At 43.1% G+C, this 20,212-nt stretch overlaps 1 protein-coding gene across 2 annotated transcripts; it reads right to left on the reverse strand.

Annotated features, from left to right (window-relative positions):
* Positions 1-618: 618 nt before the first annotated feature.
* Positions 619-19,450, reverse strand: LOC130907613 (cytochrome P450 2K4-like). Of its 2 annotated transcripts, XM_057822908.1 has the most exons (15): positions 19,212-19,450; positions 17,703-17,865; positions 16,088-16,237; positions 15,851-16,011; positions 15,601-15,783; positions 8,854-8,861; positions 7,965-8,142; positions 5,850-6,012; positions 5,635-5,784; positions 5,409-5,569; positions 5,158-5,340; positions 4,957-5,095; positions 4,324-4,508; positions 2,112-2,253; positions 619-1,163 (listed from the first exon to the last, which is right to left on the reverse strand). In XM_057822908.1, the coding sequence occupies exons 1-15, from the start codon at positions 19,422-19,424 to the stop codon at positions 970-972; spliced, it is 2,373 nt and encodes a 790-aa protein (XP_057678891.1). In that variant the 5' UTR covers positions 19,425-19,450; the 3' UTR covers positions 619-969. The 2 variants fall into 2 exon arrangements, with proteins under 2 accessions (XP_057678891.1, XP_057678890.1); XM_057822907.1 differs by lacking the exons at positions 619-1,163; positions 2,112-2,253; positions 4,324-4,508; ... (5 more) ...; positions 7,965-8,142; positions 8,854-8,861 and adding exons at positions 11,378-11,734; positions 12,056-12,197; positions 12,424-12,608; positions 15,400-15,538.
* Between the last annotated feature and the right edge of the window lie 762 nt (positions 19,451-20,212).

Genomic DNA, 20,212 nt, shown 5'->3' on the forward strand with positions numbered 1-20,212 from the left:
GAAGAAGACTGGGAGAATGTGTTATGGTCAGATGAAACCAAAATAGAACTTTTTTTGGTAGAAACACAGGTTCTCGTGTTGGAGGAAAAAGACTACTGAATTGCATCCGAAGAAACACCATACCCACTGTGAAGCATGGGGGTGGAAACAACATGCTTTGGGGCTGTTTTTCGGCAAAGGGACCAGGACGACCGATCTGTGTAAAGGAAAGAATGATAATGTGGCCATGTATCGAGAGATTTTGAGTGAACATCTCCTTCCATCAGCAAGGGCATTGAAGATGAGACGTGTTTGGGTCTTTCAGCATGACAATGATCCCAAACACACAGCCAGGGCAACAAAGGACTGGCTTCGTAAGAAGCATTTTAAGGTCCTGGAGTGGCCTAGCCGGTCTCTCAACCCAATAGAAAATCTGTGGAGGGAGTTGAAAGTCCATGTTGCCCAACAACAGCCCCAAAACATCACTGCTCTAGAGGAGATCTGCATGGAGGAATGGGCCAAAATACCAGCAACAGTGTGTGAAAAGCTTGTGAAGAGTTACAGAAAACGTTTGGCCTCGTTTGAACGTTTGAATGTTCTGGCAAGATGAACCATTTTTTTACTGTCTCTTCTATCTGTTTATCTAATGCTGGCCACCAAAAATAACTTCTCGCCATTTCTTTCATTTTAAAAATACCACTGTGACCTGCATGCAACTGCGCAAGCATTTTAGCACACAGTGGCTGTGGCACAATCACTCTCCTCACCCACAGCAAACAACCAGATTGAACAGAAATCTTAATCTAAGTACATGTCAGGCCGAGACTTGAATGGAACAACACTTCTTTATTCAGCGTGCTTCTCAGCATATGTCCCCCTGACACATCACAGAGATTCCTTTTGTACTGTCATACCACACCCACAGGAAGTGCACACTATGGCAACAGCAGTGTGACATAAATATGTTACACAGACGGAGCCGACACAACGTTAGCCGGTCAGCCGGCTAATGGCGCGAAGCCGATGGGGGGCGGGGGCGAGCGTGAAGCCCACGCGGGGCGTCAGGTCCAGTCGGTTCTCCGGTATCCCTGCCGGAGGCCGAAAGCGGAAGTGCTGCAGGAGCGTGACGAAGAAGATGAAGAGCTCCATGAGTGCCAGACTCTCGCCCAGACACGCCCTGCGACCTGCGGGGTGACCAGCGGAGAGTGCTGCCGTTAGCAAACATGGCTGTTTTTTTACTGCTACTCAACAATCCTCAGAAATATTCCATTAACTGTTGTGCTTGAGACAATGGACCAAGACACTTCAGGAATCGCTAAGATTAGACTTCAGGGAGTCGAGACTGAGACCGGAAGAGGGCAGAGGCCTGTGACGGCCCCTGGCCGTTTAATAGTTAATTTTCTGAGACTCTTCCAGTCAGCTGATCGTCGCCTCCACCAGCTGGCTGCTTCCCCTCCCGCTATGACGAACGCTGATCGATGCTGGACAGACCGACGACGTCGCCGCTGCTGATTGGCCACGAAAAAAGGCTGGCTTCAAAAACCTGCCGCTGTCAACGCTCCGGGAGGTCGCATTTGACAGCATTCTGCTGCGGTCCTCCTCGCCAGCTGTTTGCTCGCCATTCACTCTCGTTTGCATTTGATCGCTAGTTTGATACACTCCCGCTTTTTCAGTGAGGTCTTTTGTGTTTATTCATTATTGGATCGTTTTTCTTCACCACTGTAAATAAGAGCACTGAAGTAGGGGTAAGTCGCCATTTCTGTTCAACCCGTTTTCTCCTGTTTTGTTTAGCGTAAGAGGCTAGGTTAGTGGCGGTCTTTTCTTTGTTCTTTTTCATTATCAGGGTTTAGTTAGCGGGTGGGGTTAAAGTGTAGTTCCTTTTGTTTGTTGTTTTGGCCTGGGCTTACCCTGAAGTCACGCTTCTTCGGCATTCTGTATATATTCATTGCGAGTTTGATTATTGTAAATAAATTTGTGTCCACTTGTAAATTTGTGTGGCTTGTTTTATGCTACGTCCTTAGCGAGCCGTCCATGGGACGTAACAAGGCCAAAACGAGAGCAAAAGTAAGACTGAGATTGAAACGAGACCAAAATTAGCCCAAAACTAAATCAAAAGCATGACCAATACTCACCCGCAGAAAAGGGCATGAATGCATCAGGCTTGACAAACTTTCCGTCCCGGTCCAGGAAATGCTGAGGATGGAAGGAGGTGGGTTTCTCCCATTGGCTCTCATCCTGAAGGACTGACGTCAGGAGGGGGTGCACCGTCGTCCACTGTCGGGAGACATAAAATATTCCTCAATAACTACAAAATAGGTCACTCACAGTACAGTCCCTGACAAAATTCTTGTCGCTTATCCATTTTGTAGAAACATTTGCTAATAACCTGACTTTTAATGATTCAATTGGTTTCAGAAATGGCTCATTTGAAAGCTAAGACCCTCCCAAATGATGTTGAATGCACAAAAATATATTTGTTACACTGAAAAAAAGATCATTTAATGAAGACATAAAGGTCAAATTTTGGCAAGACAAAAGTTTTGTGAAAATTGAACAAAAAATGTACTTCAAATACAAAAATATGTTACATAATTTAAGCGAATTAGGCAGCGGTGCTGTGACATCCAAATTTAATATTTTGTATGACTTCCATGGGCTTTGGCAAAGATTCATACAATTTATTGATGAAGTCATCAGGAACATCAAAGAAAGCAGTCTTGCATTCCTCCCAGAGTTCATCAACATTCTTGGATTTCGTCTACCATGCTTCCTCTTTCATCCTGTTCTTGTCTGGTGACTGGGCTGGCCAGTCCTGGAGGATCTTGATCTTCTTTGCCTTTAGGAACTTTGAGGTAGACATTGCAGTATGCGATGAAGCACCATCCTGCTGCAGAATGTGTCCCTTTTTATGGTTAGGAATGTAAGGGGCAGCTAAATTTTGTTGATATTTCAGACTGCAGATCTCTCAGGGTGCAGACAATTAAAAAACACGTGTGGCATTTGCCAAGGCCCACAGCCTGTCAAAAGGATGGACGCTGGAAAAGTGGCAAAAGGTGGATTTTTTCAGATGAATCTTCCATTGAATTACACCACAGTCGTCGCAAATATTGCAGGAGACCTACTGGAGCCCGCATGGATCCGAGATTCACTCAGAAAACAGTGAAGTTTGGTGGTGGCAAAATCATGGTCTGGGGTTACATCCAGTATGGGGGATGTGTGAGAGAACTGCAGGGTGGAAGGCAACATAAATAGTCTGAAATATCAACAAATCTTAGCTGCCTCTTATATTCCTTACCATAAAAAGGGACAAATTCTGCAGCTCCATCGCATACTTCAATCTCTACATCAAAGTTCCTCAAGGCAAAGAAGATCAAGATCCCCCAGGACTGGCCAGCCCAGTCACAAGACATGAACAGGATGAAAGAGGAAGCATGGAAGACGAAACCCAAGAATGTTGATGAACTCTGGGAGGCATTCAAGACTGCTTTCTTTGATGTTCCTGATGACTTCATCAATAAATTGTATGAATCCTTACCAAAGCCCATGGAAGTCATACAAAATATTAATTTGGATCTCACAGCACCACGACTTAATTCGCTTAAGTTATGTAACATATTTTTGTATTTGAAGTACATTTTTTGTTCAATTTTTACACTACTTTCTGTAAGTGAAAAAACTTTTGTCTTGCCAAAATTTGACCTTTATGTCTTCCTTAAATAATAGCTCTTTTTTCAGTGAAACAAATATTTTTGTACATTCAACATAATTTGAGAGGGTCTTAGCTTTCATATGATGAGCCATTCTGAAACCAATTGAATAATTCAAAGTCAGGTTCTTAGCAATTGTTTCTACAAAATGGATAAGCGACAAGACTTTTGTCAGGGACTGTAGGTTTTTGGTCACTTTCTATTGATTTTGGTGCATTTTCGGGTCACTTCTTGACTCAGTAACCGCTATTGACAGCGCTAGATGTTCAATCCCATTTGGACAGAGAGGGATGAATGAATGCAAAGATGAGCAATTAAGCCAGTCCTCCCAGATAAAAGGAATTGAATATCTATTGTTGTTAGTTGGCAATGAGTTCATTTATTGTTAATTTTATTTTAGGCAGTTTTTTTGGGGTCAAAATTTATGAATGCCACAGGAGATTTTTTTTTTGCAGGTCGAGATGCAAATCAATTGAAGTGAATGAACACTTGTTTGCGGGAGTTGAATGTGCCATTAAAAATGAATAGGGCCATTGAAAAAGTTTTTGTCCAATTTTGGCAGAGATCTATGTTTTTTTATGCTTTGTAACATATACCCAGAGTAAAAGTCAAATACCGTATGAAGTCTCCAACACACCTTTTGGATGAAAAAGCCCCGGAAGGTGACGTCCCGGCTGGTCCGGTGAGGCAGCGCCATAGGCGTGATGTCGGCCAGTCGCTGCGTCTCGTGGATGACGGCGTCGGTAAAGGGCAAGTTCTTTCGGTCCTCCACCTGGACCTGCCGATCTCCGATGACACGCTTCAGCTCCTCCTGGACCTTTTCTGAGGGGTTCCCATCAACCAAGTCGCTATCTTAACATAATGATCCTGATTCTGACAACTAGCTATGCGGTCTCGGCAAATGACTGGCATGCAACCAACATGGCCTCTGCACCCGTTTTGGAAGGGGCGAGGTTCCCATCAAAGTCAGCGCATTGACATTCAAATGAAGTCATAACTAGCTTATTTCTCAAGTGATTTTTTTAAAGCTTCAAATGGATTGCACGTTTACGAATCATGCATTTCAATTCACAGCAAAAGGATTGGACGATCTATCATCATCTTGGAAGGGCGACCAGTGATTGGAAACTAGATCTCTAAAAGTATATATTGCACAGCATCGGTATTCCATAGTACTCACTGATACCAGTGAAATCATCAGTCTCGTATCGGTAATGATACCCATATCGGAGCAACGCTAGTTCTGTTTCGCACAGAGACGTGGGCCCACCTTGTATGTGGGGGTACTTGGCCATGAAGAGTAGCGCCCATCGGAGCGTGGTGGAGGTCGTTCCCGTGCCGGTGCCGAACAGGTTGGCGACCGTCATCAAGAGGTTGGAATCGTGGAAGTGACCCACATCGCCAGAGTCCTGCCAAGCAGTATTGGATTTTCCAGATGGAAATGATAGATTTTTCCACATCGGGTCAGGACCTCCAATTGTCGCTGACGGATGAGGAAGGCGTCCACAAAGCCTCGGCTGTTGTGCGGGTCCAGCGTGTCCTTCAGACCCCTGATCAGTTCGGCGGCCTGCTTCCTGTTGGCCGTCGCCACTCGGCGAAGCTCCTCTCTCGCCGAAGAGACCCACTTGGCCAGCCACGGGTACATGTTGTACAACTGGCCAAGAGCAATGTTTTTTCACACGTATGTATGCGTTCTCGCTCGGTGGACGGCGCTCTCCTAACCTGAAAGGATGGACTGCCCACTATCTGAACGGTTCTGCTGTGGCGCCGCACCATGGCCATGAAGGCGGGGTCATCGTAGCGGAACCTGCTGCCGAACACCAGCGAGCAGATGATGTTGGACACCGCATAGTCGATAGGCCAATGGTTGTCAAACGCTTCGTCTGAAACCGGCAAGGCAAAAGCAGACATTACAAGACCACCAGAAGGCATAGGAGAAGACCAGTACCTTTGAAATTCCTGAAGACTTCCAGGAGGTGCTGACACTCTTGGACAATCTTGTCCTCACAAGCTTTCTTCCCCATCCCGAAGTCTTTCAAATTACTCAGAGCGAAGCGACGCATCTCCTTCCACGTGTCGCCATTGGTCATTATGACGCCTGGATTGAGCCACGAAGTGTCATTGCTTTCCTGCGTGCTCTCTAATTGCAACATGTGCTTTTACCGTGCTCCAGCTTGGCCTCCTTCACGGTGTTAAAAGGTTCCCGCTCGCCAAATTCTTCAGCGTGCTGGACCAGGGCCTCCTTCACTGTCTGGTATCCGGCCAGGACCACCACCTTCTTGGGCCCCATGTGGAAGGTGAACACCGGGCCGTACTTCTTGGACATCTTGGACATTAAAAGTATGTAAATCACGATGGGTGGCGAGGACACAGAGAATTGGAAATAATTCAAATCTGGCCATTTCTAGTTTTTTTCTCATGAGTTTAGAGTTAACGGTTAGCATAAAAGTTATTAGATAACTTGCAACTTTAAAAAAAAAAAAAAACTCATGGTAATCATTTACCAATCATTGAATGGTGTCCACATCTGAATGTGCGGTTTCTTGCTATAAATAATTCTGACTTGGATTTTGGAGCAATTCCTGGTCACTTCCTTTTGATTTTGGGGCATTGCCAGGTCACTGCCTGTGAATTTTAAGTCATTTCCTATTAATTTTATGGGAGATTTGTGCAAGATTAGTTGTCAAAAATAATAATGAAGAAACAACAGTGTGTAACAAGGTGGAAAGTTGGGGTGCCCAATTTTCCCACAGTCTCAAACGCATCATGCTCAATTGACTGCCACTCCTCCAGCAGGCACTATAAATTAGCTCATGCTCAGCACCTGTGCATGAGCCAGGTTGTTTGCCGTTTGTCCAGGAAGACTTGAGACCTGCTGAGAACCAGTTTGTGAGGAGAGCTAGCTGTATGAGGTACTTTTACATTTTCTTGAGCTAATTGTGTTGAATACTTTAACCCAGGGGTGCGCATTACATCGATCGCGATCGACCAGTCGATTGCAACGCTAGTGTGGGTAGCTCGCAGCATCCAAAAGAAAAAAAATTTTTTTTTTTTTTTAAATGTACATAGTTAATTATGTTATGTGAGCAAACATAATTTACTGTCCATTTTTTTATTTATATATTTTTTAATGTACACAATTGTTTGTTTTGTGAGCAACATAACCTCATATGTTGCTCACAAAGCATAATTACTGTAACTGTACATTTTAAATTTTTCTTTTTTTTTTTTAGTTCACCCTCCTCTCAAGGTAGATCGCGGGAGGTTGTCTCATTTAAAAATAGATCTTGGAGCAAAAAACATTGAGCACCCCTGCTTTAACCTATTGTTGTTAACAGTGGCCACATGGACTGGGAGCTCATTCGGCCACTGCTGTTTAATTTAGTTCCCTTTTTCTCTCTTTAATTTCTGTTTTCGCCATTCAAATCGTTTTAAAGAATTTAACTGGGCGTACAACTTTAGTTGGAATTTTCCTTTGTTTTGCCTTTTTCTTGATTTAGGGTATTTTCACTTGAGTTGTTTGCAGTGATTTTGTTTTTTTTCCAAATATTCATGGATTTTTATGAAGTTTGAATTAAAGTATGTGTTTTATTAATGATTTTGTTAAAATAAATTCACCAAACCAAAATAAATTGTTCATTGTTGCCACCACATCTGCTTCATTAATTTTGCCAGACCTGTTTTGTTACCAAGGGGCTTGCCTTGCCCGACCCGGTTACAAGTGTAAAGTTGTTTTTTTTGTTTTTTTAGTGCTGTACTATTGAAAATGCAATCCAATAAGTATAGATATCAAGTGAAAGAAAATTTGTACCCTGACAATATTAACCCTTAGCTATTATGGACACATTATCTATGATGCTCCGTCTGTGTCCTTTTGTGGAAGAGCTTGTATTGTGGATTGCTTAACTTAATGCGTCCTTGTGGCTAATTTTGAACCTTTTTTGGTGTTGGAATGTCACCAAAAGGGTGCAACTGCAGCAAGTCTAAAAGTGCACCACTTAACGATTGCACCGAACAAACTTGGTTGTTTTTGGCGGTTCGGAAAAAAAACGATTTTCGTACTACCTCATCGATAACGTTGACTAACAGTCCCAAAATAGTGATTGGGAATCATTGTGACGCAGCCATTCCCGAAAAAAAATGTCGCAGTTGCAATTTTTGGTCGTTTTTGGCGGTTCGAAATAAACGATTTTCGTACTACCTCATCGATAACGTTGACCAATTTCTACATTCGGGTTGCAAAGCCCGTCACAGACCCGCCAACGCATGCGCGCTCACCTCCAAGAGGGTTAGATGCGGTCCGCGCAAATTCAGGTGCAGCAGATTACCGAGCAGAGGTAGCGGCCTGGGCCCAGGTGGCTCCAAGGCACCCCGGGGATCCGGTCGACTGGAGGCCGACCGCCAGGCAGCATAGGCGGCGAGGACGAGCAGCACAGAGGCCAGCACGGAGCTGCAGCTCAGAGGAAATAACAACGCTGCCGTCACATCCATGCTTGAGCGGGCTTGAGTCTGTGAAGGCGAGTGAGACCCCCGTGTGACTCTTTCGGTCAGGACAACCCACAACAGGGCAGTACCCTTGAGCTTTATTTGTAGCCTATTTGCGTGGCGTAATTTTACATATATTTTATCTTGTTCGACGAGCGATTTTTACTTTTTAAGATGACTCTTCTCACTGGGATGATATCGCCAAGTCACTCCCTCTTTAAATTGCGTAACGCAAGCAACACGTCACTTTTGCTAATTAACATTCATGACGTTAGCAATTGTTGCTAGACGGGTCAACAGCCCGTTTGTCCCTAATATTAAAAGAATGGAAATAGAGTGCAAAGGAGATGTTTACCGAGCTAAACCTACCAATTCTGTCTGAAAATGATGTCCCTGGTGCCAAATTCACTGGCCAAATTCTATGGAAGAACATACAAATGTTCAGTTAAAGCAGTGCTTCTCAATTATTTTCTGTCACGCCCCCCCAAGGAAGACGTAAATGTTTCGCGCCCCCCCAAACTCTCTGCCGCCACTGTAAATAGTATCATTTGTCTATAAAATTACTATTATAAATATGCATCTGCCTAACATTGTGTCCTTTTTTTCTAATAAAGAAAAAAAGTAACATAGATCAACTTATAATAAAGTATAACTTTATTATAAACATTGTTTTGTTTGTAACAGAGAAGACTTGATGTGCATCAATTTGCCTGAATTAAAAAAAAAAATTCACATCCAAACTAAAAAAATACACTCAAGGTACATTTTTGACCATTTGATACAGAAAAATAAAATGTAATAAAATCAGTAAATAATACCAAATTAAAATTGATTAGAAACATTCACTCATAAGGACAATGTGCCAAAAAATTTGACCGAAAAAACAAATCTGAATAAAAGGGGGGGGGGGAAGTGTCCTTGGACAGGACAGTTTTTATTTTTGCTGCTCACAGTATTTACCTCCTTTGCAATGATGTGGAGTTATTTTTCAATTAGCATGCTAACAATGCTCACTGGCTTACTGATAGAACACTGACAAAGCAGGACGATTGTTGGCAATATACGGCACGTTTTCACTGAAAAAATCAAGCGGCTTAACAATGATTGATTTGGCTTCTTGCTATCTGCTATAATTATTTTTAGACACAGTAAACAGTGGTCTTTCATCATCACCCACAGTATTAAAAGTCAAAGCTAAAAGGCAAACGGCTCGAAAAAAAGCGCATTCACGGCGGCCGAGGTAGAACCGTAGGTGAGGGCAGTCGTCGTGACGATCCCAAGCCGAAAATGGCACTTCTCGGGCGGCGACGTGAGAACCGGACAAGACAGTGGGTCGCTGCGTGAGTGAGTCCGGTCGGAAAACGGCTTTCGAAAACGGCGGTGGCGCACTGCTCTTCATATCTGTTGTCTGTGTGTGCTGAGTGCTCTTCCTTAGTTCAAAAATACTGCGCGCACTCTGAAAATGAGAGCGCCACTGCCACCTACTGAGTGGATGTGCAAGTACACTTTATTCCAGTACGGCAAAAAAAAAAAAAAAAAAAAAAAAAAACACATAAAACATGTTCCCCGAGGTCACATGCGCCCCCCCTGGCATTGCTCTGCGCCCCCCCAGGGGGGCGCGCCCCACTATTTGAGAAGTACTGAGTTAAAGAGATGAGAGACCTGATCCAGTGTTAGCTTTTTTATCGACACCTTTTTCTTGTGTGCATTTCCTTACGCCACGTACAATGACATTCTCCTGTTTCAACAATTTATGCTTTACCACCATATGCTCAGTCTTTCTTATATATTATAATCTCTGGTTGTTTTATGTCTCTGAGCATTCTTGGGGTAATTTTCATGGCTATTTTTGTGTAGTGAGCGCAAATGCCACTCACAGCCAACAAACACTTTTCATTTTTTCATAAAAAAAAATCTTTATCATTTATTTAAACTTCCCCCTTACTAAAGTTTTTTTTTTTTTTTTTTACAACAGAAAATAACGGTGGCAATCAGACACCGTTTTCATTTTTTTCAGGTCATTCATCGTCAGACAGAATCAGCACGGCAAAACGCCAAGCTAAAAAATAAGTCAAAATATCAAAATGGCTTACCTCTTTGACCTCTGTAGTACCATGGCCCCCAACAAAATGTTTACTGCATACCTTGCTGGTCTTTTGGACGTCCGCGCAAGTTGATCCATTTTTCACATTTTTCGTCCGAGTTTTTGGTTTCGGGAAACGTGTTGAGAAAACATCCTTCATATGTCGTCATGTCTAGAGTTGTTTCTACAAGTTCCATAGCAGTCGTGTTTGATTGGCACGTTCTTTTTAAAAGATTACCGGAGAAAATGCGAGGGTGTGTCTGTAATGTCCCACTTCCGCGTTACGATGGTGAAGTCATGGTCTAAAAGTACCATTCGTGCGGTACGCTATTGTCAACTTTTTCAGAGGCCCGTTGTGACGTATACACTCACCTGTATTTGTGAATAGTGGGTGTGCTGGCTTTATGCAATAATATGGAACATCAGTTAACCATTTGCGGTACATAGCTGCCACCTGTTGGTCAGAATAATTCGCGGCATCTATTTTTTTTTCACAGTTTGGCTCATAAGCTTATTCACTTTCACAGTGCGGTGTCTAGCAGTGGCATTGACACTCGTGAATGCTTTCTGTTACGTTTCTGCCTCGGAAATGTATTTTATGTTTATAATACCATATGGATGGGCAGTGTATGGTGAAGGGTCAAATGTACAACACTTATTAAGTTGTTGGTGTGTTGTAGAGGCCAGCCAATGGCTAGTAGCTCAAGCAAGTTGTGCTATCTGTATAATAGTTATGTAAGTGTATTGTGCAGTTTGTTGTATATTGAGTGTTGAATTTGTGGATTTTTTTTTGTGTTGTAGTTTCACAATATTAAAGTGAGTGTCCTCACATAAAAGCAAGAAAAGACCAAGCCTTGTGATTTATGGAGGTGCATTCAATGTTAGCTGGCTGTTGGGCAGTGCACAAAGGAAACTCACCGTTTTGGGCAGTACATTGGAAGACGACCGGCTTTCAGGGTATCACCCCTTATTGAAGAGTACAAAGTTAATGCATGACAACCTGTATTCTTTAAACCAAAATGTTTGACATTATATTTTAGACACGTATATAGATCGCAAAGTGGTTTCTACAAATAGACACAAAATCAGCACTGAAACATGATAAAGACACTTTCAAAATGTGTTCCATCATCTTTACTGTCATTCATGTTTTTTCTTCTGTTGTGAGCATTACATTTCCACATTTTGGGCAAAAGTCGTGCATGCTTATCAGTCGATATTTTTGAAATGATCAGGTGAGACAATTACAAAAGAAAAACAAAGCACCAAATGGAGCCAACTCGACCTCAGGCGATCAGCCGGCTAATGGCGCGAAGTCGATGGGGGACGGGGGCGGGTGTTAAGCCCACGCAGGGCGTGAGGTCCAGTCGGTCCTCTGCCATCCCTGCCGGAGGCCGGAAGCGGAAGTGCTGCAGGAGCGTGACAAAGAAGATGAAGAGCTCCATGCGCGTCAGACTCTCGCCCGGACACGCCCTGCGACCTACGGGGTGATCAGCGGAGGGTGCTGCTGTTAGAAAAATTTTGCTTAACAATCCTAAGGAATATTCCATTTAGTGTTGTGCTCAAGACCAGTGGCGTCATTAGGCATATTTTAGGGGGGGCTTCAAAAAATATTGACATATTCAAGTTGCCAGAATATTAGTTTGAATCAATAATCATATAACTGCTCGAGACCATGGGCGAGACTTGAGCCAAACTTGATTGAAATCAGGAATCGCTAAAATCAGACTTTTGGGAGTCAAGAGTGAAACTGAGACCAGAGCTGGACCAAAACCGAAGCTAGATTGAGACTGAAACCCACCGGCGGAAAAGGGCATGAAAGCGTCGGGTTTGATGAACTTTCCGTCCCGGTCCAGGAAATGCTGAGGATGGAAGGACGCGGGCTTCTCCCATTGGCTCTCGTCCTGATGAACGGACGTTAGGAGCGGGTACACCGTAGTCCACTGTCAAAAAAACAATTTGAGGTTTTTTGGGCCACAAGAGATTGTCCCAGTTGAAAATCTTTAGGAATGCATTGAAGCTGACAAAGCTTGAAAATATATGGCAAAGTTTTTCGGTAAAATTTTAGTGAAAATTGGACTACATTTTAGCCAAAAAGTGGCTTTTGTGCTTTTTGTGCAAAATCATCCACAGAATAAGGTCGAATACGGTATGAATTTTCCAACACACCTTTTGGATGAAGAAACCCCGGAAGGTGACGTCCCGGCTGGTCCGGTGAGGCAGCGACATGGGAACGATGTCGGCCACTCGTTGCGTCTCGTGGATGACTGCATTGGTAAAGGGCAAATTCTTCCGGTCCTCCGCCTGGACCTGCCGATCTCCGATGACGCGCTTCAGCTCCTGCTGGACCTTCTCTGAGGGTTCCCATCATCCAAGTATGTTAGTTTAGCAAAACGCCATTGTGGCGTTCAGTCTTGCACTGATATCATATATTTAACTCACAATTCTGACGACTGGCTACGTGTGATCGGCCAATGTCTGGCGTGCAACTGACGTGGCCTCAGCGGCCGTATTGGAAGGGGCGAGGTTTCCATCAAAGTCAATGCATTGGCATTCAAATGAAGGAATAAGTATCTTATTTCTCAACTGCTTTCTAGAAGCTTCAAGTGGATGGACTTGTGCTGCACTGATTAATCGATTAAGCCGAGTAATTCGATTAATAAAAGCTTCGAATCGAACTTTGCTGCTTCGAGGAGTTGTTTAATTAGAGTGGCATTTTAATGGTTTGTTTTGAAAGTGTTTTTATTTAGTTTGATTAATTTGGGTGGATATGCTGCCCTCTAGTGGCAACAGTGAAAATGACATTAAAATGGAAGAAAAAAAACACATTAACATGGTTGAAATGAAAATGACATCTAACATGGCTGATTCCAGCTGCTCCTTGTTAAGCCCAACATAAGGTTATATTGAAAGTTTTTGTTTGTTGTAATATAATTGTTTATGCATCCGCAGTTAGTTTAGAAGTATATTTAACAGGTTTTTTTTTTTTTTTTGTTGGAATATGTGTTTGAACGATTTGTGAAAAGTAAGCCTCAACGATATATCATTTAAACATCGCCATCACGATGTGTGCGTGCGCGATAGTCCCACTGCAAGGACGTGCGATAGTTTTTATTTTTTTTAATCCACATACGCCCTGCTTTCTGCTCTGCGCAGAGCCTCACACCCTCCCTCTCCAAGGTCTTTGAACCTCACAGTCACTGCAGCACTTGCTTATTAAAGCTAATGATCTTTGATCTTGCCAAAGAAGCGGACATCACAGCGCAGCAGCTGTCAATCATCGTTTAACTTGTTAAACAGTTTCTGCAAGGAAGCTGCTTTGGAATGAATATATGTGTGTGTGTGTGTGGAGACATTTAAGACATATAAATTAAATCCCAGAAGTGATCATGAGGAGTTTGTAATTTCTACATGTCCACCAAGAGTCACAGCTAAGGTAGATAAACAAAAGTATTTAATAAAGCCAAGCATTTTTCTACTACAGTACTTTATTCTTGTTCAAAAATGATTTGGTTGAACAGTTATGTTTAAAACCGATCATAATTATTACATTTGAAGTGCTTCAAACCATTTATTAATATATATATTTTTTAATCATACTTTGGGGAAAAAGTAAGAAAAAAACATGCCTTATATGTATCTCTTTCCAATGCTAAATCTGAATAAATACATTGAGCACACACACAAAAAAATAAAAATTTGGGGGCGCAACTTCGCGTCTTTTCACTTATCGCGGAACGAAAAACGAGGGATCACTGTACACTGGTCATTGGGAGTCATCCAAAGTCTTTTCAAACAGCTATTCAAGTCATCTAGTGAAAATTTCTTTAAAAAAAAAAAAAAAATTTTTTTTTTTAAAAATATCGCAATATAATATCGCAAACCCCCCAAAAAATCGCAGCAATAGTTTTTTCCAATATCGTTCAGGCCTAGTGAAAAGTATTGTTTAAAAAAAACAAAAAACGTTGGCATTTCATAGCATTTTAAGCTAGCGGACTTTTGCTGTGCAAGTTAGCCAATTGTTCTTTTGTTATACACTGCTGGCCAAAAGTATTGGCACCCCTGCAACTGTCAGATAATGCTCAATTTCTCCCAGAAAAAAAATGCAATTACAAATGCTTTGGTAGTAATATCAAAATAGCCAAAAATGGGCCGGACAAAAATATTGGCACGCTTTAAAAAATCATCATCAATCAATGCTTCTCTAATTTGTGTAATTAACAGCACTTATTACTTACCTGTGGCACATAATGGGTGGCGGCAATCACACTTGCAGCCAGTTAAAATGGATTAAAGTTGACAACCCCTGTCCTGTGGCCTTGTGTGTACCACATTCAGCAAGGAGAAAAGAAAGAAGACCAAAGAACTGTCTGAGGACTTGAGAAGTAAAATTGTGAGGAAACACGGGCAATCTCAAGGCTACAAGTCCATCTCCAAAGACTTGAATGTTCCTGTGTCTACCGTGCGCACTATACTAAGTGTAAAGCCCACGGCACTGTGGCTAACATCCCTAGATGCGGATGGAAAAGAAAAATTGACAAGAGATTTCAACGAAAGATTGCGCGGATGGTGGATAAAGAACCTCGACTAACAACCACACAAGTCTGAGGGTACAACAGTGTCAACCCGTTCTATCCATCGGTGTCTGAATGAAAAGGAGGTCTATGGTAGGATACCCAGGAAGACCCCACTTCTGACCCAGATAAAAAAGCCAGGCTGGATTTTGCCAAAACTAACATGAGAAAGCCAAAAAAATTTTGGAAGAATGTTCTCCGGTCAAATATGACAAAAGGCATCAACATAAAGTTCACAGAAAAAAAAAAAAGAGGCCTTCAAAGAAAAGATCACGGTCCCCACAGTCAAACCTGGCGGAGGTTCCCTGATGTTTTGAGGTTGCTTCGCTGCCTCTGGCAGTGGACTGTTTGATCGTGTGCATGGCATTATGAAGACTACCACCAAATTTTGCAGCATAATGTCTTGGGTAGGGGTTGGAAACTAAATCTCAAAGTACAAATTGCACAGCAACGGTGCGTTATTTCTTACTACTCCGGACAACCGTGACATTTTAGTGCAGTACCAGTGCAATACCACTACAGGCAATAGTTTTTGTTAGTGATATCATCTAGCTCAGAAGCGTGGGCACACCTTGAATGTGGGGGTACTTGGCCATGAAAAGGAGCGCCCATCTGAGCGTGGTGGAGGTCGTTTCCGTGCCGGCGGCGAACAGGTTAGAGACGGTCATCAGCAGGTTGGGATCGTGGTAGTGACCCACGTCGCCAGAGTCCTGCCAAACAAAATTGAACTTTCCATATGGAAATGGTCAATCGTTTCAGGTCGGTTCGGGACCTCCAACTGTTGCTGGCGGATGAGAAAGGCGTCCACGAAGCCTCGGCTGCTCCGCGGATCCAGCGTGTCCTTCAGACTCCGGATCAGTTCAGTGGCCTGCTTTCTGTTGGCCATCCCCATTTGGCGTAGCTCCTCTCTAGCCCAGGAGATCCACTTGCCCAGCCACGGATACATGTTGTACAACTGGACGGGAGCAATATTTACATACGTGCACGGTCAGGCTCGGTGGACGGGCGCTCGCTCATACTACCTGTAAGGTTGGACCGCTCACTATCTGAATGCCTCTGCCCGTGCGCCAAACCATGGCCCTGAAAGCGGGGTCATCATATTGGAATCTGCTGCCAAACACCAGCGAGCAGATGATGTTGGACACGGCGTAGTTGACCGCCTGCTGGGTATCGAATGCTTCACCTGAAACCAGAAGCGACACCACCCTGAGTCACCAGGTATTTCAGACACCATGGAAGATGACGTGACTGTGGGTTACCTCTGAAGTTCCTGAAGACTTCCAAGAGGTGCTGAGATTCCTCAATGATCTTGTCCTCGCACGCTTTTTTTCCCATCCCAAAGTCTTTCAGGTTGCTCAAAGTGAAGCGACGCATCTCCTTCCACGAGTCGCCATTGTTCCAAACGACGCCTAGGGTGAGCCGCAATGTATCGTCACTTTCCTGCGTGCTTTCTAATTGTGTCGCACCCATACGGATATGGCACGGATCAGACATCTAGCGCTGTCAATGGTAGCCAATGTCTGCGCAGATGCTTAGACATTGTCAAAATAATCTTTTAAAAATAAGATAGTTAGGACTTAAGGCCGAGTTACTACTGCGGCAGACCTGCGGCGTCAAGGCAGACCCGATTTAGAACTCTCCGCCGTAGCCTTTTGTGTTCCTTCACAATTTTCTGACTTCGCGTTGCGAACACGTGTGACGTGGTGGAAATGGACTGTGATTGGGCCGCTCTGACTGGTGTTTCCGGTTCAGTACGAAATCACCGCCATTGTCAAACATGAATTTGATACACCCAAAATGGACAAAGCCGACGAGAGTATCAACGAAGAGCAAGTACGACAACTTCTACAATGTCTCGTCAAGACCTGTTGAAGATTGCCAAATGGCAAGCAATTCGGGGAGGAGATTGCTGAAAATACGGGGCTGGTGGTCAGCCAGCAATTGAACAAAGAAATAGAAGAACCACCGAGACAAGTATGTGTGTGTTCGGAATCGAATTGTCACCCAAAAACTGCCAGCTTTTTATCACTTTATGTCGTATTTTTGGTTGGTGCACTTCATCATTTATTGTGAACAAATGATTACTGTGAGTCTGTGACTTATTTACGTGCCAAAAGAGTTGTTTTGATGTTTAATTTTCAACTAGACAGTTCACATACTTGATTGATAATCACTGAGTGAGAGTGCCTCGGTGCTTTTATGATAACGTGTTTACCATCAAGGCTTACAACGCAGTTTGGGAAGTTCCATAGCTGCCAGAAATCTGCTATGGCTTCCCACTGGCTGGTTGTAGGACAAAAAAATTGGGCTGGAGGGCTGTCCACAATTCTTTGCAGACCTCGGACAATACGCTGGACACAGTGCTAGCCGCCACAGCTTGCTGGCTTCCACCCAAGGAGGGAATACGTAATGTGAGGGCATCAACAGTCCGCCAGACCGCCTCCGAAACAGTCTTCTGCGTCTCCTGTGCCTCAACATTTGTATGATCAACATTTGTTGTTCAATGTTGATGAGCTGAAGATCCACATTCAAGCGTTTGATCTCCGTTAGTGTAGCAGTGTAACCGGAAGAAAACTAGAAGTCATCAAGAGTCCCCCAAAACCCTACAAACACAACGCCACACCCCTCTATTTGCTTGGCGGTGAATTACAGAGCAACGCGGCAGAACTATTGACGCCGTAGTCGCTTCGCCGTCACCGCAACGCAGTAGCATAACTCAGGCTTTACGTTACATTCGGGTGAGTATGAAGTCATTTAGTATGATCATTTTTCCCCAAAAAACGTGGTATTGGCGCAGTATCAGCATCAGCCGGCTATCGCAATCGGGAGCTAAAAATGCTATCGGTGCAACACTTTCTCGTTTTGTGTTTTTACCATGCTCCAGCTTGGCCTCCTTCACAGTGTTAAAAGGTTCCCGTTCGCCAAATTCTTCAGCGTGCTGGACCAGGGCCTCCTTCACCGTCTGGTATCCAGCCAGGACCACCACCTTCTTGGGACCCATGTGGAAGGTGAACACTGGGCCATACTTCTTGGACATCTTGAACATTAAAAGTATTTAAGTCACAATGGGTGGCGAGGACACAGAAAACTGGAAAGAATTCAAATCTGGCCATTGCTGTTTTTTTCTCACAAGTGTAGAGTTAACAGTTAGCATAAAAGTTGTCTAATAACTTTCAACTTAAAAAAAAAAAAAAAAAAAAAGTCATAGTAATCATTTACAAATCATCAACAATCTTAGTGATTTAATGGCCATGGCTTGAAATATTATATTTATTTGTATTTTGTATATATTTTTTTAATTGTTAACAGTTTTTCTGTTTACTTTTTTTTTGCACTTTACACTTGAAGGAAGCTGTGCAGACTGTGAAATTGTTTAATTTAAATCCTATTTTGATGACTACAGATTGCATTTTTTATGTGAGTTTGATACTTGATTACAAGCTTAAAAAACAAAAGTTCTTTAAGTTTCCTGTTTAAATTTTTTGCACTTTATACTTGAAGGAAGCCATAAAGGAAGCTTTTAATTGTAAGTTAGTCATGGCTTCTGTTTGTGCAATTCATTTGTTTCAATATATATACATTATCTGACTGTATATACTTTATTTGCTGTTGTGATATTTGACTTTCACTTTATATAACAGTTGTGTACTGTGTACTGGTTTTGACAGTACATTGTGAGACTGAAATTGTTTATTTATATTCTTATTTTGTTTTCTAGTTTGCTTTGTTTGACTTTTCTGAGTTTTGATTCTTGATTACAAGCTTAAAAAATTAAAGTTCTTAACTTTTTTCTTTTCCTCTTTTAGAAAAAGGTTTGGCGCCATCTACTGTAAGTACTAACAATCATTTGGGGTGAGAAATTTGAAGTATGCAGTGCAAGAAAATCTGATTAATATACAAAATATGGATGTATGGGTTGGATTGCTTGTATGGGTTTCACATTACACTGACGAAATGGTGGGCCAAAAATATGGGCCCCTTGGCATTATTTTGCTTTGGGCCCCCAAATGGCCAAATGACTGTGTGTTTAGGTAAAATGATGCTCTGTCTGTGTGTCCTTTTGTGGAAGAGCCAATGTCTTGTAGCTAATTTTTAACATCTTTGGTGTTGGAAGGACACCAAAGGGGTGCAACTGTAGCAAGAGTCTAAAAGTGCAATTACTAAACCATCGCACCGAGCAAACTTGGTTGCTTCATGGAGGTTCCAAATAAACGCTGTTCGTACTACCTCATCAATCAAGTTGGCTTACAGTCCTAAAATAGTGATTGGGAATCACTGTGACGCACCCATTCCCCCCAAAATTGTCGCAGTTGCAATTTCTACATCCGGATTGCTAAACGCGTTTCAGCCTGCCAACGCATGTGCGCGCACGTCTTCGCTCACCTTCAAGAGGGTCCGATGCGGTGCGCGCAAGTTCAGCTGCAGCAGATTCCCGAGCAAGGGTAGCGGCCTGGGCCCCGGAGGCTCCGATGCACGACGGAGATTCGGCCGACTGGAGGCCGACCGGCAGGCCACATAGGCGGCGAGGAGGAGCAGCACAGAGGCCAGCAAGGAGCTTGCGCTCAGAGGGAATGATAACGCGGTCGTCACATCCATGCTTGGGCTGGTCTGATGTGTTTTGTTGAAAACAACTGAGACCCCCGCGTGACCCGCTCTGTAAGGACAACCCACAACAGGGCGGGATTCCGAATTAGCCTCGGTAAAAAAAAAAAAAAACTTGACACCGTCAAATGGAGTCAAAACTAGATTTCGACAAGTACTGTCCTAAATTTTTTTGTTTATAAAAATCATTTGTGCTCTTAAAACAATTGTGCATTTTCCAAAATTAAAAATAATAGCACTCAGGGGGAAAATGGCAATAGCAATAGCAAAAAAGAAAAAAAAACGCCCTCAAAATAATTTTGCAGGTTTAGAACCGTTTTCAAGCACAAAAAATATTTTTTGCAAGTGCACGAAAAGTTCTTTCCGTGGACACAGATCAATGGGTTGGCAGAAGTATCCGACAAGGCGCGCGGATCCGGTCCTGGAAACAGTAAAAAGATATCTTCTTCGTTTTGTTTATTGGCAGTTTACCCCTCGGTACCGTGGGGCATTACCGTCATCTACTGGAATGACGGTTTGGAACAAGAACAGGCAGTTACAGAGCATTCCCTCCTGACAACCAGTGAAACACACCCAGAGTCTAGACAAAACCCCAAACTAATAAATTAAATACTAATAAATTACCCTCATCCTATATCCTTTCCAACAGCCCTATGTCCTTGAGAAAGCCCTTTTTGAATATTGGCCGCCTTTACCTGTAGAACATTTCCCATCCCAAATGTCTCTTTTGCCTGGTCCAGCACTGTTCTCAACCGATCCCTCTGCATCCATATTTCCCACAC

This window comes from Corythoichthys intestinalis, chromosome 19 (assembly GCF_030265065.1).
Source record: "Corythoichthys intestinalis isolate RoL2023-P3 chromosome 19, ASM3026506v1, whole genome shotgun sequence".
Taxonomy (NCBI): domain Eukaryota; kingdom Metazoa; phylum Chordata; class Actinopteri; order Syngnathiformes; family Syngnathidae; genus Corythoichthys; species Corythoichthys intestinalis.

Coding starts and splice junctions, on each gene's coding strand:
- LOC130907613 (XM_057822908.1), bottom strand. CDS start 19,424: ATGGATGTGACGACCGCGTTATCATTCCCTCTGAGCGCAAGCTCCTTG. Junction 16,012..16,087: donor AGTCTTCAGGAACTTCAGAG/GTAACCCACAGT, acceptor TTCTGGTTTCAG/GTGAAGCATTCGATACCCAG. Junction 5,096..5,157: donor TCCGTCAGCGACAATTGGAG/GTCCTGACCCGA, acceptor ACTGCTTGGCAG/GACTCTGGCGATGTGGGTCA.